Below are 19,561 nucleotides of genomic sequence, written 5' to 3' on the forward strand. Positions count from 1 at the left end.
GATCAAATACTTGTTTAATCTTGCACAGTATTCTTTGCAGAATCAATTAACTTATTCTTTCTATATGCTGCAACTCAGAAAATCTTTGTAATTAACAGAAAAGTAAGCACTTTAAGCCTGTATTTTTTTAAAGTACATTTATCATAAGGTACATATTTCTTACAGAAGTTTGTGAAAAGTACAAAAATTAAATACTAATTTATTTTTTAGTATATTTAGGTGATCATTGGAAGATAATAAAAGCTACTGGTACTTCTAGATTTTTTGTAATGAATTTCCCTTATTAGGAGATTCTAGTTCTATGCTTTTGTATTGAGCTTTATAATGATTCAGTTAAATGTATAGGAGGCAGAATTACATCTGTTCTTGATATAACTTTTACCTATCACATGTGACTGTACAAAATCTGCAAAATTAGATTTAACTGCCAGTGTCTTTAATAGGACATAGAGCATGCTTAAAGCACTGTCACTATTAACTTTTGGAAATTAGGTATGTGTTGGTTCTCAAATGTTCTTATTTCAAAAGGACCAGTAATTTTTTTAAAATTGAATTTAATAGAAATTTTCATTATTTAATTTCAATAGGGAAGATCCCAGAAAATTAACTCATCAGAATAAAATTAACTCATCAAAATAAAATGTAAAAATACTTTTTTTTTTTTGTAATCTTGATTAAAACCTCTAGAGAGTGTTTTCTAATTGTACCTTATGCTTTCTTAATGTATGTGAAAAACACATACTCTGTTTTCAACTTGGGGAATGTTTTCAAAGTTTTATTAATAATTTTGGTGATCTTTGTAAGAAAATGAGATTTTTTTTATTATAACACAGTCTAGTAGGGCTGTTTCTCAATTAACCTTTACAATAAAAGAAGTACTTAGTTGTCTTTTTTTAAACACATTAAACTGGAAATGCTAATTTTTCTGTATGGAACAGTTGTATTTTAAGTCTTGACTCTAATACCTGTGCAAACACCTCATGCTACTGCCATTTTTCTGCTTTATCTTCCCCCAGTCCTGACTTTTAAGCTGAATATTTTGTCTAATTCACGTGATGCTTATTTGATATTGCTGAAAGTTAGATTTCTGCTTTCTATGACAATGAAGATGGTTCATATTTCTAGTCTATAATAAAATCAGTCCACAGGTTTTAATTTCAATTTATGACATGCTTGAGACTTTTCATAGCTTTTCTTTTTCATTTGAGGACAAGGAGGAGGAAGATGGGCAGGCCTGTCCAAAATGAGGTCTCTTCCAAAATGAGGTCTCTAGAACATGGATCACCTATGTTCAGAAATTTAACCTACTAACACAGTCAGGAAAAGCATTTTCATTAGCCATTTGTGCAAATAATGACTTAGTTCACTTTTTCTGTTATAAGGATTTATCCTGCTGTTCTATTTACATGATAGCTTACCTCTCTGAAAATGTAACAAACCCACTCCATACCTGTAATCTGAGGTGTCAAAGGCCCTTGTTGACTTAGTTTAAGGACAAGGGTAATAAAACTGCTGATCTGTGGACTAATTCTTTCCTCTTCCATAATTACCTTTAAAACATGGAACACCTTAAAATATGATCCCAGGTCCACTATGATAAATGTTAATTCTCTTAATGACATCACTGATTGTTGATCTCTAATGGGTCAGTTTGACTAGTTTTCTAAAGCCACTGCAGTTATCTGAAGTCTATGCTTTGGAACAGACATCAGATGGCAGTATTTCATAGCATAAAAGAAAATAACTCTTGTACAGACTGCATTATTTAAACAAAGTACTTAGAATTATTATGCAATTGTTAGTGTTTTTTAATAAATAAGAAAAAATAAAAGAGGGTTGTATGTTTGTTCTTCCCAGTTATGGACATTTTAATATATCATGTTTTTATTTTGTCTACTTGTTGAATACCAGTTCTGTGTGTACTACTCTTCCAATCAAGAAAGTGTGGGAGCAGTTATTGTGGTAGTTATGTGTTAGTTATGATTTAATTAAATTATTTTTCTCTCTGTAAAATAACACTTTATTTCCAGTTTTAATTTTATTTCTTAATGAAACAGCTTAAAATATTTTTTGTAGTTTTAGTAATATCTGGGCTTTATTCAAAATTTGGTCAGTGTTAATTTTTACATAATGATTAAATTTTTTATAAACTCTTAGAGAAATGCACAAAAAACGTAATGCACAGTGATTTCTGCATTCTGTAGTGCTGTTCAATACTGAGTTAAATTTGCAAGTACATTGTTATCAAATTTCACTATGACGCATTACAGTTAAAACTTGTCTACATAATGGGCTTGACACCTGATAGCAATGTCATTCTTAATGTAAGCTAACCTTTCCTCTGCTGTTCTGGTCTACTCCTGTCAGCATCATGATGTTCTCTTTATAATCCTCATCAGGAATTGTGGCTTCAGTGCTAAGTACAAAGGTGATTCCTCTCCATTGTGAGAGAAAGCTGCTTTTGTAGGATTTCTGATTTTGCTGCAAAACTGGGAGCAGTATTTGCCTTTCACACCTGGTCATGCAATTGTAAATGCCCTTCATCTTACCGAAAGCCAAGACACTGTGTGTGCTTCAAAGGAAATTCTTATTCACAAAGGATAGCTGCATTCTAAGACAAAGTATTAGAGGAACAATATATTGCAACAATGAAAATTATATGAAACCAGAGTTCTGATTTTAAAAAGAAAACTTTCACAGAGAAATTGCTCACAAAATGTTGATTCTTTGTTCCTGTGTGATGAACAGGAAGTATGGTTATAACTGAAAAGACTGTTGTTGTTACTGTTGCTGTAAAACAAAACTTTAAGCAAATTTTCACCTGCCTCCTGTTATTAGAGTTCATCTGCTGTTAGTGAGTTATCAACACAGTTTAACATTTATAAGATCTTTGTCTTCCATAGTAAATGAAGTTATTTATTTTATTAAAACTGAAAGGTGTATAAAGCTCAGATTTGAATGACAAAAGTGTTGTTGTATCATAAAATTGCACCAGTATCTTATTTGCATAATTACATGAAAATAGATATGAAATTTATTAGCTGTATGCATTCACCAAATAAATGCAAGTAAATGCTTTTTTATCTTCTGTAAGTTCTCTTTGAATAGCTTTTCTTACTTTATATCCCCATCACCCCTGAATAGAAAAAAGGCATTTCCTTAGTTCGAGCAGTGGTAATATGATGAAAACACTAAAATAAGAATATCTCATTAAACACATGCTAGTAGCTGTCATAGTCTTATTTGATGTACATCTCTTGAATGTTAGGTTTGTTTTTCTGAAAAATATACGGTAGCAAGTATATGACTGTCCTAAATTCATTTGAAAACTCGTTGTGATAAACTGACTCGAGGGCAGGGAGGAGAAAGCAGAAACTAAGCCCTTTTTCACTATTCAATTATAGCATTTTCTAGCTTAAGAGGTAATAGTTTGGAATAGTGAATTTTTCCTGGAACATGGAAGATCTTTGAAAGACGAACATGGTAGATCCCTGAAAAAAAAGGAGAGTTATTCAGCAGTCCCCCTTCCTCTCCATCTCCCTGAAGCTTCAGGAATAAGCAAAGAAAAGAGTAATCAAACAAAAGGAGCACACATCTGATGTTTAAGCCCTCCTCCAGCACTTTTTATGTACATAACCAGAAGTCACTCAAGCAGCTGCAGCACATTAGTTATGATAGTTTAACAGGCAGCTTTACAGCTCTGATAAAGGTTGTGCTAAAGCAATTTCTTCCTCTTGTGCTCACTTGCTATGATAGCTCAGAAGTGATCTTTGGCAGCAGGGCTGTGAAAGGAGTGGTAATGTTTAATCGGTTTCTGTGGAGGAGTTAGCTTGCTTTTTCCTTTGTAGATCATTATCTATAGACAGACGTTAAGGGCAGGCAACACCATGTTGAAAACAGAATAGGCTGAACTGGTGCAAGGTCTCTGAACAGTTCTTGGGAACTGATTTAGAACGGAAATATTTTAAGCAGCTAAGCCAACATTTGATTGTATTAGACCTTAATAGCAAAGTTACTTGAGAAACATGGCTCAGCAGACAAGTCCGGACAATTTGCCTGTTCCTGAAGTGGATAATACACACAGTCAACATCCATGCCTAAATGAAGATCTTGTGAAGACCCTGAGGGAAAACCTGTTGCAACATGAAAAGTCCAGGACAACTCGAAAATCTTCACCTGCTTCTCCCCGGCTGTGTCCAGTTATTTCTCCTCGAAACTCTCCAAGGCTCTTGAGAAGGATGTTTTTAAATAGCAACATACCAAAACAGCGTCGTTTCACTGTGGCACATACCTGGTAAGCACTGAGATAAAATATTAGATTAATTTTTTTCATGGACTGTTTATCTCTTTGATGTTTCTGTCTCTGTTTCTTGGTTTGATCTCTGCATTAATCTCTCTGGTTGAAAGAGACAGTTCCAATTTGTCACTAAACCTAATTTCAGTCTGTAAGTTTGAAATAGTAATTCATATGAAGGAGGAAAATATATATTTCCTTGTACAAAGGCTGCCAAATTTCCTCTGATTTCTTGGGTAATAGCTCCATTCTTTCCTCTCCTTCCAAAATAAAAGAAGTACTTTCATTCTGTGCTGCTCTGGCTTGAGTGACTTGGCAATTCTTTTCTTTAATGTGTCTGTTGGAAATATTTTATTTTTTTATTGACACTTTTGGATCCCTCAGCCTCTTAGAATAACCTAAGTTTATTTCTCTTTTAACAGTGCTCAAATTAAGAAGGGCATGATAAAGAAGAATGATAGGAATAGATATTTCAGGTGAAATAGTGATTTTTAGTAAAACAGTTGCTAGAATAAACAGGAAAGATAGTAAGGAAAGCCCTTGGTAAATGATTCACTAGTAGTATTTCTTTGGTGACTTGATCACTTCTTAGATGTGTTTGTGGTCAAATCTAAAAAAGACATTCATTTTTTTTTTGTCTATCTCATGTAAAAGAGCACTATTGTTTCATTAGTTTTAAAATTATTCCTTCAAAAGATGTTTTATATGGATTACTGTAACTCAAAACCACATTCGTGTTTACTTTGGTGATCCTGAGATGTTTGGGTTTTTTACTTGTTCTTCCCTCCCCTCTCCCTTTATTCCTCTAACAAAAATGTAATTTAAAGAAAGGAGGGAAATGAAATATGTTCAAAGAAAATAAGTCATGCATTCTAAGCAGCAAATGAATATGCTGTTGAAGTTTATCTTAATTTATCTGAAATTAGATCTTCACTATAGCTATGTGATTGGTATGTGCATTGCACATCGTATACTAGTGTGCTTAAATCTTCACTATGTTTGTATTTATATAGTTAAAGTACTTGTATAAAATAATATTTTACACCAGAAAAGCATAAGAAAAAGCATGTGCCTTTATAATTTCAGAATAATTTTTTGAAACAGATGTACCTATTCAGATATTGCATGTGTAAAATAGAAAATTGAATGAAATCAGGATATTTCATATTTCTTTAAAAATTAGGCATAAATCCCAACTGCTGTTCTGGGTTAAATGATTTATAAAACGTTCTATACATAAGAATGTGCAGGTTAAAAAGGTAATTCATGCAGATCTGTCTTACAATGTAAGATGATAAAAAAATCTGAAAGTTTATAGAGGGAAATTATCATGTGTGATTATGCATGTGTAGGCAGTCCAACATGACAGACAAAGAAAGGGGACAGATATGAAGTTAACAAACGTGTTTTGGCAACATAAAATGACACAGGCTTGCATAATATTAAAAAGTGAAATTTTGTTTAAATGCACTCTCTCTAGTGAGCTACAGAAGTTTGTGTAAAATACCCTTTTCACCATGATGAGTGTAGAAAACACTTGAGGTTTTCCCAAATATGTTAAAAACTAAATGGGCTGAAATCAATACTTCATTGTTATGATTTATGAGATGGGCTGATCAGAGTGATGATTTTTTTTTCCAGCAAGTAGAGAAGTACAAAATCAAGCAGCAAGTTACAATTAATTACCTGAGAATCTGCAAAGGATAGTATTTCTGAAATGACAAAGCAATAACATACATGATCAGACTACCAGCATAGGAAGGGCTTACAAAATTTATTTGTTGCCAAAGACCATCAAGTCTGTAGTTACTGATATGTCCTCACTTTTTTTCTGTCCTGACTTTCTAGTGAGAAAACTGAGACGCTATGTGATAGACCCGTGGTTTCTGTACACTTTGGCTACATAGACACTCGAGTGGTTTTAATTCCATATGCATATAATCCATTTTAGACAGTTTGTAGGAAAACAGTGCATTTGAAAATGGAGTAACCTTAATTCAAAATGTTATGCTATAAAGATCCTTTCTGGGTTTAGTTAGGCCCACTAAAGCAATGACCATCTCTGCTTTATTTTTCTTGTGTTTCTGATGTAATCAGTTTTTTAATTTAAGAAAAGTTGTTGAATTCATGTGTAAATCTTTTTTGATTAGTCCACTGTTCATACAGGTATTAAAAGTTTTAATAACATGACCTTATTCAAACCACCAGTAAGCTGATAAACCATTCTGACTTTGCAAAATGTCACTAATATATATATTTTAAAATTTTTCTTCTTTTTTTCTGGTAATTAGAGAGTTATGTATAGTTATATATATATAGGTAGCATAAGAAATAAATGACACTAAGATACTGCTGTGTGTTGCAGTGATGCAAACAGCCACCACAGATCCAGAATGCCAAACCCCCCTGATTTAGATTGTGCCTAGCTCCCTGATTTCAAGGTTCTGAAACAGCATTCACACACAGTCAAGAAGTGAGTGGGAGTTTCATGAATCGTTCTGGCAACCCATTTCTCCCGCTTTTTATCATAAAGTCTATAGCTTGCCCTCTGTAATGGCTTGGGTTATAGAACTTTTGACACCAAAATGCATTTTCTTAATCATGTGACCCTTATCTTTTCACAGTAATAATTGGGTTATCACTTCTAGTCATTTTACAAGTCCTTCTGTATTTCCTTTTATTCTTCTCTAGCTGTACCCCTGAATTCATTCAAGGACTTGAAGGATAAATTGCTACTTTTAAGATTTTAGAGAGGAAAAAAATATGGCCTTTAGAGTTGAAATAGAAGGGTTTGAGTGGCAGAAGTGCATAAGGCCTTCATTTTTGTTGGAAAAATTTCTGAATATCTTCCAGTTTCAGAGAATGTTAGTTATGTCTAAAATTTAAATTCAAACTAGTTATCTTGAACTTTTAGCCTGGATTCCTCTTGGTCTGTAAACAATATCAGTCTACAGTCTGTAGGAAAAAAAAAAAAAAACAAACCCACATAGCAACTACAAGTATTTGAAAGTTTTGTGGCCAGGATTTCAAAAAACTCAATCTACCCAAACCCAAATTCTATTTCCTCACAAATCTGTCTTATATTGTATTACTGTAAAACATTCATAATGCTTTATGATCTCACCAATATAGTGACACTGCAGCACATGTTACAGCTGGAAATGGACAAGATAAATTAAGTCCTCTGGTATGTGCTTGACAAAATCAGCTTCTGGATTGTCTTGGTTTGCTCTTCATGAGGCTTTTTAAATGTGCTGATTACCACAGTGCCTTTTGGCAGGACAGATCTGGGGGGTAGAATCACACATGCTGTGATTTGTGAGGAGGGGGACTTTCAGATCAGGGAAGGAGACTGTCCATTCCCATCTGTGTGGACATCCAGTGTGTGTGTGTGTGATCTCTCACACACACACTGTCCAAAGATCTGGGGAAGGATGTTTAGATACTTCTAAATGATACACTCTTAGTTAACTCATGTGGAAAGTCAGCTTTCCTTAATTTTCTATGAAAAATTCCTTTCTGTAAAGGGAGGAAAAGCAAGAAACATAAATATTTGGAGGAGGATAGTAAGGTCAGTGGAACATAACAACTAAATTATATCTGTTTAATTGAAAGGATGAAGTCATGGAACACATGTGCTTGGTTTTTTTTTTACTTTTGTTTGCTTCCTTGTTACTTCTCAGTGAATACAAAATAATGAACCAGTTGGTTTTTTCTGTGTTGTGTATAACTTTGGACAGTGTATTTGCTGCTTTTATGATTTATTTGTGTGTGTGTTTAGAGACAGCAACTAGTCATCTATACCTCTTTTCTAAGTCATATAAAGTGGATTTGTTATTCACAAGTCCAGTGTGAGTGTTCCCTCTCATGCTCTTGTGGAGTTCATTTAGTACTTCCTGATGTTTAGGGCTTTGTGCTATTTAGATTTTTTTTTTTTAATATATACCCCCAAACCTAAGCATTTAATACAATTTAAGACAGAAAAAATACAAGTATGTGCTCAGTTAAATGGAGTACCTACATCTGAATTTAGCCAGTCTTTGTCCCCACCCATAGTAAATATTTTACATTGACTCTGGCATTCAGATATGAAAATGATAGATGCCTTAGAAATAGTTTAGATAGATATGGGCAAGGTGTGCCATTTTAAGTTTCAGGAATGTAACTGTCATAAGCATACCCATAAAACAAGGTTTGTCTTTATTTTTATTGCACAATATCTTTTCATGCACTTTTACTGCTAATTACAAAAGACAACAAAACCTCTAGTGTTAGCTATAGGTAGATTGCAAAAGAGGAACATATTTAATTTGATGTGGTTCTACAAAGCCTGGCTCAGTATGTTTCAACTGTGAAACCAGAATGAAACTGTACCACATTAAATCAATATACTTTTTATCAGTATGGGTCTTTCCAACTTTCAGTATAAGTTTTCCTAAAGGATTTTTAATACCTATGTTTTCCTCTCCTTCACTACTCAGTGCTTTTCAGGGACTAAAATAATTACATTTTGGCATATGGAAATAATTTCAAAAGGAAGAAACATCAAAGCAGACAACTAGACAAGATAGTAGGTGAATAATTAGTTCACAAAACCAAATGTATACTAACTAGGCTGCATCCAAAGCAACCTGGTTATCAGATTGTAGGAGGTTCTATCCCTTTACTCCATGCCAGTGAGACACCGCCTGGAGTACTGCATACAGTTCTGGGATCACCAGCAGAGGAACTGCGTGGAGCTGTTGAATCAGGTCCAGAGAAGGGGCAAAAAAAGTGATCAAAAGGATGGGACATTTCTATGAGGAAAGGCTTGGAGAGTTGGGGTTGCTCAGTATGGAGCTGAGGCTTTATATAGAATTTGAGGAGAGGAGATTGCTTGAGTAAGATGATGTTTGCCATCAAGTTAATGAGTTGCATCAAATAAGATGTAGTTTAACAAGGGCAAGTGCTGGGTTCTGCAGCTGAGACAGGGCCATGCTGGCTGTGAGTAGACTGGGCAATGAGAGGCTGCAGAGCAGTGCCAGGGAAAGGGCCCTGGGCTCCTGGGCCATGGCAAGTTGAACATGAGCCAGCAGTGCCCTGGCAGCCAGGAGGGCCAAGTATGTCCTGGGGACATCAGGGACAGCACGGCCAGCCGGGCAAGGGAGGGGATTGTTCCCTCTGCTCTGGGCTGGGGCAGCCTCACCTCCAGTGCAGTTCTGGGTGCCAGAATAGAAAAAAAAAAAAAAGACAATGAGCTATTAGAAAGCATCCAGAGGAAGGCCAGAAGGATGATGAAGGGTCTGGAGGGGAAGTCATGTGAAGAGTGGCTCAGGTCACTTATTTGTTTGGTCTGGATAAGACTAAGGGAAGACCTCATTGCAATTTACAACTTCCTTGTGAGGGAAAATGGAGGGGCAGGCACTGATCTCTTCACTCTTGTGACCAGTTACAGAACTCAAGGAAATGACATGAAGCTGAGTCAGGGGATGTATAGGTTGGATATCAGGAAAGCATTTTTCACTCTGAGTGTGGTTGGGCACTGGAACAGTCTCCCCAGTGCAGTGGTCACAGCAGCCAGCCTGAGAGAGTTAAACTCCCTTTTGGGTAACACTCTCAGGCACATGGTGTGACTCTTGGGGAGTCCTGCATAAGGTCCGGAATTGGACTCAATGTTCCTGCTGGGTCTCTTCCAACTCAGCATATTCTATAATTCTATGATGACAAAATGCATATATGCCTTACTTTTTCTTTTTCAATTCAAAATATATCAGTTTCTTCTTCTACGTCCTTGTTTTTCTTTATTCATACTTTCTAAATCAGATCACTACTATTGCATAAAGTTTTAGTCAAGGTGACACCTAGCATATTAGAATGGACTCTATTCTGAAGTTTTTCAGACTATTTAGATTGAGTTATCACACTCCTTTTCTAGAAAAATATGTGAACCACTTTACATAAAACGTAAAGATATAACAGATGCATAACATCATAAGATATAACATCATAAAAGATGCATACATCTTACCCAGGAAATAATTTAATTCCCAACATTTTCACAGAGACATACCATCTTTTATAAGGTAACTCGATCCCCATATCCACTTTTCTTGAAATTCTTTTGCATAAGGAGGTGCATGCTTACATGGATGCATAGGTTAGTGGGGCAGAGAAAAAGAACAAGCTTTGACAACATGATACTCTCTGATATTTTATAGAGTGGCTTGTGGTAAGCTAAGCATGATGAGCAGTGGTATTAGCTACTGACAAATTTGTTTACCACAGAGAAATAATACTGCTTCTCCACAGCTCAGACCTCAGGAAAGACAGATCAGGAAAAAGTTAATCTTTCCATAAAGAAAGAAATGGCAGAGAAGCATTTTCTCAAATAAGGGTTGTGTTAAAGGGAGCTCGTAGTGCTGGGTAAGGAAATTGAAACCCACTTCAGAAAGATCAGAAAGGGAGCAATCAAAGACTAAATTCTAAGTTTTTATTGTACGGGGACAAATACTGAGCAATGAAGAGCAGAGCAAAAGAGAAAAAATGATAGATTTGGTTCACTAGATTTTTGTAGTACGGGAATTGTTATTTATAAAAATACCTGTTGCATCTCTCCTTTTCTTTCAAAATAAAATATATCTCAACCATTTTGATTGAGCCTTTTTTCCTTGCTTGTGACCTGCTTGCCTTGTAAAATTGGAATTTCTTCGTAAATTTTAGTTACTGATGTACTATGCTTGGACCATGCTATTTTCTGACCTATGGTCTTTAATGGCATGTCCTGTGTTAGACAGAATTTGGGAGAAATTCTAAAAAAAATAGCAGAGGTGAAACAGAGTTCTTGGAGTTCTACTTTTGTTTGATGCCTATCTCAAAACCAAAAACTGCTTTGCTAAAGTGCTATTGCACCCCAGAATTCTTATGTCTTTCTCTAATTATATCACAAGCAATTATACATGACTGAAAAGGTTTTAAATACTGTACTGTTATGATGTAAGAGTAGGTTTTGCTACAAATTAGCTTACTGTGTAACACAGGCCTGTTAGACTCAAGGAGTCTTCCACATTGCTCCTTATTGCATTACTCTTGAGTGCATTTTGCAAACTTGCTATTTTCTTTTTCACTTTACATGAGTAAATTACTATTTTATTTGTGGTTTCCTAAAAGTTCATTTGTTTTTGACGCATCCCATGGGATCCTGCCTGTTTGTTCTGCAGTCTGAAACATTTTCAAAATTTTATGACAGCTCAAATTTGTATTGCAGGGTTAGCTATTCCCTCCATCTGGAGTATCGAGTCCTCTGTACATTGGGCTTAAAGAGTTCATAAGTTACATACACATAACCTTAAAGTTTCCAGTGTGTTATAAAACAGTCAGAAGTTTATTTCCCTTTTTGTTTCCTTGTATTAATTTATATTCTCTAGATGTGTTTGTCATGGGAATAGGTATTACGATATTTTTGCACAGTCTAACAATGAGCTAGCTTTTTCTTTCATACATTTTTGGAAAGCTTCATCTTCTTTGGGATTTGTAGGTATTACTCAATTTTTTTTTTCATTTTGTGACATTTCTTATGTATCTCATGACCTTTTGCTGTTTTATTCTTCTGTTTTCATTTGGTACTGCATGTAATTTTTTCCACTGGTCATCCAGGAGAGCAATGAACTTAAAATTCGCAAGAGTTTATCCCAACAATGGATAAATTACCATTTAAGTGAGAAAGAGGATTGGGAGAAGGGTCTTATTATCTCTGTTTGTCAAGCTACCAGTCCTTAAAGGAGCAACTGTTAAATGGAACCAGCAAGTTTTACTCTGTCATTGGGCAAACTACTATCAGACTTCTACTTTACTCAGAAAAGCAGTGAAACATTTTCAGAAGGCTGATTTCTGTCTTGATCTGGGGGAAATGTGCAGGCTTGGAACTGTTATCTGTCTGGATCAAGTTCCTTAGTTCCTTACACTGCTGTACATGCAGTGGTCCCTCAGTTGTGGTGGGTTGCTGCAAGACCTGTCCTTTCATTCATACACTCCTAATGTTTGATCTTGGTCACTAGAGGAACTTGGTAATATTGTCATCTGTTCTCACTGCAGAGTTTTAGGGAATAATCTTGTAAAACTTCTATTGCTATCCTGTGTAGTATTTTCTACTATACTACATATTGTATTATACTATATTGTGTTATATAGTAAACCTAGTAAATCTGTGGTATGTTGACTTTTCATCTTGTAAATCCTCAAAATACAGCAAGCTCTCTTATCTTCTTTCTCCGTCATCAAACAGGACATGACAGTATGTGGCTAACACTTCATATTAGCAGAAAACTTTTCTTCTGGTGGTTGTATATTCCCCTCCTAGTAAATGCTCAGTAATCTCCTATCTGTTATTTTCAGTGGTTTAGTTTCACTAAACCTTTGCATTCAGTTGTTTAAAAAAAGAGACATACAGAATTAATAAGAAAAAAGTAAAATTTACATGCACAGGGTGAAATGTAAGTCAAGAAGGATATATATACTCTGTTTCATTTATTTTCATTTTTAATAAAGAAAAACTCATGGTCATGTTGTAGTGTTTTAATTGTAACTTGTTTTTTTCTTATTTGGTATTCTTCAGTGTACCAAATTTATCAACACTCGTTAAATATTCTTATAATGTAGAACTTATCAGTTAGAATCTCACTGTAACAAGTGCTTAACAGGTGTGCATTCCTGATAGTGGAGTAAAGTTATTGTAGGCTACTAGTAACAGACTTTTATTGTTCAAATAAAGTTGGAATACTTTTGAGTGTCATAACATATAAAAATGAATGACATAATTAAATATATTAAAGGCCAGACTAACTTTAACTGGAATGTCCAGGAACTTTCATAGTGTTCCTTAATGCACTAATTTACCTCCAGGATAATCTCTTGATAGCTTTTTGGCTAATTAAAAAACCCAACTAAATAATTGCGAATAAAATGATTAAACATGTGAACTATGGTCTTTGTATAATATGTGTGGGTTTTTTGTGGTTTGTGCTTTACTGGTCTTCTGTCATAAATTTGCATCTGATGAACCTGACAAACTCCAGAATAAGCAAGAATGTGCTAGATAATGAATCTCTACGAAGTGTTTTAAGAACATCTATCTATATATTAATTTTCCCACCCTAAAATAGAATAAAGCAGCTAATAGCTTTTATTCAAAATAAATTTTGTCATTTTTTATCTTCATCTGAAAAAAAAATCTTTATTAAATAAGTATGCATTTCTGTTGTGCATTTTAATGTTGTAAGAGTCCTCCAGGTATATGCAAATAATTGCTTTATTTGACCCTTACTATAAATATAATTTTGTGTTACACAGGAGATACAATCAGAGATAGCATTTTTATTTTTTGGGGGGGATAGGGTGGTTCACTGAATGGTGAATCAGACAAGTTAGCTATTGTATTTCCAGTCTTAATACAAAACTGTAAAAACCTTTAAAATCTGCTTCATGTTCATAAACACAGTCATAAGCAATAAAATATAAATTATTTTAAAATATTTGCCTCTTGGCCCTCCTCATTATTATACACATTTGCATGATAGAGATTAAATTCTCCAAAGGTGTTAATTACAATCATAGCATGTGGTACATTACAGAATCCAAAAAAAAAGACTTGTGTAAAAGCATACTGTCACGGGGAATAGAATAGACCACATAATTAAATGTGGAAATCCAGTAAGATCACTAAAAATATTCATTAAAATGCCTAAGAAATTATTGTACAATGAACTATATTCCCCACATAAAAAATTATTTACCACAGAAGAAATATTTAAAACTTCTAAGGAACAGTATGTTTCATTCATTTCCAAGGAATGCAATATATGTCTGAGAGAGCTAAGTCAACTATGCCAGCTACAAGATGACCATTTTAAGAATCATCATGTACTGAAATATTTCTCACAATTTGTGGCTAATAGTTGCTGTCTGTATCCTTCCACGTGGTTCTCCTGTGAGTATGTTAAGGATGGCATCATGAACTTCATTTGTAAGAAACAAGTGACAGTATGTTTTGTTGATATGACAAATTTCAGCAGTAGCTGTAACTGAGTTTTAAGAAGATTTGACGGCAAGGTGCACTGGACTATTTGCAGCATAGAGGGCAGAGTAAGACAAAGCTGTCAGGGAGGCCCATGCACTGAGCCATGAGTTTCAGACAGGGCCCTCTTGCTTTTTAAACTTCTCAGAGTTTAGGTGGGGCTGGATCCAATCCAGCAGTGCCGACTTGGACAGTGGTTATGTCTGAAAGATTACATGTACACAATCAATCCTTTGTGTCACTCAGCTGAGCTGTCAAGGTTTAGCACACAGTTAATCACTTACTGAGAATGAGCTGCTGCAAGGAATCCCTCACCCTTGGGTGTAACCTGGACAGACATTCCTGCTCAGGAGGAGATCCTGGTGTGCAGGACAGCCCCCAGGCCCTGGGCTGCCCACTCATAGCTCACAGTCACAGTTCCTCAACAGCAAGGTGTGAGGTCACTGGTCCAGACAGCCTTGGCTGCCAGGATCCATCCATGCCCCAAAGTCCAGGGTAAGCTGGGTGCAGCCATCACAGCCCCCACTGGTGACTGTGGCTTCATCTGGGGCTGGAGGGAGCACACTGCCACAGCATTGACTGTGTTTGTCTGCAGTGGCTGTGCAAGGTGCATCTAGATGTAGATGCAGATGTAGAAGATGTAGATGGCATAAATGTCGATGAGGTAGATGTAAATGATGTAGATGATGCAGATGTCGATGATGTAGATGATGCAGATGTCGATGATGTAGATGATGTAGATGTCAATGACGTAGATGTAGATGATGTAGATGATGTAGAGGATGCAGATATAGATGATGTAGATGAGGTAGATGTAGATGATGTAGATGTAGATGATGTAGATATAGATGAGGTAGATGATGTAGGTGTACACGTAGATGATGTAGATGTCGATGATGTAGATGTAGATGTCAATGATGTAGGTGTAGATGATGTAGAGGTAGATGTAGATGTAGGTGTAGATGGTGTAGAGATAGATGTAGATGATGTAGGTGTAGGTGTAGATGATGTACATACAGATGTATAAGAGAAGGAGCTGCTGCAGCCAGGGCCACACAATTATCTGGTGGTGTTATCTGGTGCCACTACACAGCATAACGCCTGTGACAATTTCAAACTTTTGGCCTTTCATCAACAATAACTTGCCAGGAGAAACAATACATGTTGTGGTGAGGAGAGTGGACTGTGAGAAAAATTAAATCCCATCATATGACCACTGTAAGCAATTTGAAAAGTAAAACTAACACTGAACTATGTTAGTTTAAGATTGGACTGAATGTCTTAGTGTGAAAAAAGTAATTTCAACAGAAAAAGACAGATTTCAGATAGAGCTTGTGAGGAATTTTCTAATAAAATATTGTAAAATACCAACTTATTGTAACTGAAATATTTAATATGAAACACTTCAGAATTTCCCATCCACCTGACCTCCAAGAAATCAATGAGTAAGGAATGCCTTGTTTCAATATCTTTTCTTGTAGTAAATTCACTGTATACTCAGTGGCCATACCTGCCAATTATTCTCTAATTTTCAAATTTACATTATCAATATATATTTTTGACTTCTTTTGTGGGGTTTTGCTCCAGTCTAGCAGTCTTCTCTTGGACCACTATTATATGCACAGCTGTCTTCTCATACTAGTGTTCTGATACCTGTTATTCCAACTAAGAATGTCAGCATCATATCAAGCATGCTTTAAAAAGCACGATATCCAATATTTCATGATGTGGAAGCTCTTCTGTGAGAAAAAAAAAAGTTATATATTTGGTAATTAATAAAATATTATATTTTAACTTGATTTTGTTCAGACAACTGTTAAAATTTTTTATGACTAGTGTGAGAATCTTTTAATCTGGCTTGTAAACCAATGACCCTGAATGACCTAAGAATACATATTGTCAGTATTTTTATTTGAAAAATATATAGCACAAAAAATTGAAATTGTGTCTTGACAGTTATAAATCTTCTCTACAGAATCTTTGTCAAGATTGTTTTTTGACAAGTTGTTGTAACTCCCTTTTTCTCCTTAGTTCAAATGATCAGCCATCACATTGTCCTGCTCTTCACATAACAGTTGTGGGTTTTTTAAATTATAAGGCTTTCCAGAAGACAACAGTCTGCTTCTTTCAGAGATTATATTACAAAGTAGAAGTTGGACTCTGTGCTGATGATTTTAAAGTACATGCCTTATGAATTTTTGTGAGTAGATCAATAAAAGTAATTTTTAAAAATAAATTCTGTTTCAAACTGTGAAACAAAAATAGTTCAATGTCCAATGAATTGTTAAGAGATGTGACTATTTAATAATTAATTAATAATTTGTGAGTTAAGCTAGATTCTGGATACATAGGATCAGAAGGGGTTTCCAAAACCTCTTCAGGCTGTGGAGCATCTGTTGCAAATCTTGTGGATATATTGGGCAGGAACAGCTCCATTTCTGGTGTGAGACCTTTTTTCACATGAGGTGGGAGGAGTAAAAGTAAAATCACAGCTGACTCCAAAGAAGGAAACCTCTGTCTTTCATTCTCCATATAGTCTCATCTATATAGTTCTTCATACTACGTGCTACATTTAAATAAAAAGCTACTCTAGACATGCCTTACAAAATAAAAAAAAGTGCATGTTGTGTCTTTGCTACAAGCTGCCGCTTGCGTATTCAAAGTGCAAAGATCATCACCAATCAAAAACAAACAGAAGAAATTTATTAATATTTAAAAGCCATATAAAAATGTTATCAATTATTTGAATGCACACAATAAAACATCATTGTTAAAATGGCAAGGGCAGGTAAAAACATGAAGTGACTTTGGCCTGTGAAAGTTTCTTGGTAATATTTTCTGCATAAAATCTTGTGCTATGAACTTAAGCTGTTCAGTAGCTGCTGTTTCCATCCACACCCTTTCTTTAACAGGACTGTATGCTTTAGTTGTCACAGAAGGAGTTATAAAGAAGACAAAAAAAATGACTTTGAAATGGAAATCACCTAATATTATAGAGGCAGTATAATAGCTTATGCAATAGTTGAAGTTTCGAAAACTTGATTGGAAAGTTCAGAAAGCCTACATCAGAAAAGAATATGGCTTTTCCAGAATTTAGTGTCTATAATGTGAAAGAAGCTTTTCAATAGAAAGATGATGTAGTTACTGACGGATGCAGTCTTCATTTGTAAAACAAAATAGTTACATGAAATGTAATCTAATCCTCTAAGGGATGCTTAAGCCTTGGAGTAGGCTTAGCTCTTTATATAGATTCTGCAAAGGTAACATACTTTTGCATACCTAATTATATAATAACATATAGAGAAACTTACTTTTTAAGTGTGACTTTTGCAAAGTAGTCTGCTTAAAAATATTATATTTTGCAGATGGTACAATAGAGGCTTCATGAGTAGTCTTAGGTATGGAATTCAAGATGAACAGTTGGAGGTATAAAGGAAGCTGGTTTTGGGGCATTTAAATACAGATGAATTAGCCTGGGTGAGAGTATGACACAAAACTCAAAACACCTAGCAGTAGAGTCTTGTCAGCAACATTAAGATTTGAGGCATAGGAAGGCTGGAGAAAAACAAGAATTGTAATGCTTGGGTGTATATGAAAGTAATTTGATTGAAGGCCAGTAAAATTGTCTGACTCACTTTTGACTTCTACAAGACTAATAATGCCTCAGTATGTTGACAAATAGGTTGCAATGCAGGCCACGTACAGTAGTATCAATGACCATCTCATTTCAGACTATTTTAATTCCTGTGAAGTTGTTAAACACAATTGTTATTTGCCTATTATAATCCAGTCGAATGACTAAGAAATAATGATTCTCTCTGTAGCAAGGCCCTGTTCTGTATGCTATAAGTACTAACTTATCAGTAGTTCTCTGGAAATCTTAATTGCTTTCATACTCATAATGTCATAGTTACATGATTGCTGGTAACATGATGCATTTTGGCATTAATTTGGAGTTATTTTACCTTTTCAGGAGTTCTGTTGCCCCTAAAATATGATATTTGAATATCATTGCATTTTCATGCAATGACTAATAAAAATAATCAGTATCATGCTGAAACTAAAATGTGATATGGCTCAAAATTAATTTAAATTGTTTAAAAAATAAAAATACATTATAAAAAATTCTGGATAATAATTTGCTGTTTGTAACTACAAGAAAAAATTCCAGCTTTTCTATAAAAAGACTATTGCAATATTGCTTATGCTGGTAACTTATAGCTCATTTTTCAGGGTAAAATCTTTGGCTGAGTATTAGGAAGCATTTCTGTAAAACCTACTTCTGCTCCATTAATTTATTTGAATAGAGTGTTAAGTCATAACACCTAATTATTAATTATTAATTATGTTGTGAGACTGAGTCAAAATATCCTGGGATTTTAAACCTAGTGGTGCCATCAGTTGTTATACTTTTGAGTTAACAAAGTTGTTTATAATATATTGTCCTAATTTCTAAATACTTGACACAAATCATTGTAATATATATCTCAGGAATGTTCTGGAAAATATTGGAAAAAATACTGAGACGTATGAAATGCTATCATTGCAGGTTAAGAAAATGTTCAATTTGCATCTTTTGAATATGAAATACTAATTTATATTTTTATAGTGTCAACATTCCAGGTATTGGAGGAATCTAAAAAACTAGTTTTGAACTTTTTAACTATAGCAGAAATAAAGCCATACAAGCTTTAGGGGGTTTTGACATATAATTGTTAGAGAACCCACTGACCTGTAGCAAAAATCTGGAACATTAATGTAGTTGAGCATGACAAATACATTGGAACACATTTATCTTGGTTGTCATCAGACTTTGCAGTTCATATGTGCCACACTAGCCTTGGCAATGCAGTCCAAAGCTCAGTTGTGTCTGATTTACAGGAAGAGCAATAAATGCAGAAGTTTACCTGCTTTGATAAAGGCACAGACGTCATTCGTGGTGGAGAAAATGTCAAACATGGGTTTACAAAATAGTGGCTCCTTCTTAAATACAGTGTGTATGTTCCCTTTTTACTTACGGTTTCCAATGTCTTCAAAAACTCAGGGGTAACCCCTCAGCTTGAGGGCCTTTTTCATCTTTCTTTATTTGAAAAATACATTTGTTCTGCTCACTCAAAGTATTACTGATCTGATGGAAAAGATCGTTGTCATCGCCTTAAAGAGCATGTTTGTCATGTGTGTTGATTATGGCTGCTTGGACAAATATTTTAGCATTTTTA

At 34.8% G+C, this 19,561-nt stretch overlaps 1 protein-coding gene across 1 annotated transcript in view; it reads left to right on the forward strand.

Moving 5' to 3' along the window:
• The first annotated feature begins 3,879 nt into the window (after nt 1-3,879).
• Nucleotides 3,880-19,561, forward strand: part of PDE4D (phosphodiesterase 4D) — a 316,303-nt gene continuing 300,621 nt past the window's right edge. Inside the window, exon 1 of the mRNA XM_083883303.1 lies at nt 3,880-4,294. Within this exon, the coding sequence (XP_083739429.1) occupies nt 4,026-4,294 (269 nt within the window). The 5' untranslated portion in view covers nt 3,880-4,025. The remainder of the gene's footprint in view (nt 4,295-19,561) is intronic.

Source organism: Zosterops lateralis (assembly GCF_965231275.1).
Source record: "Zosterops lateralis genome assembly, chromosome: Z".
NCBI classification, from domain to species: domain Eukaryota; kingdom Metazoa; phylum Chordata; class Aves; order Passeriformes; family Zosteropidae; genus Zosterops; species Zosterops lateralis.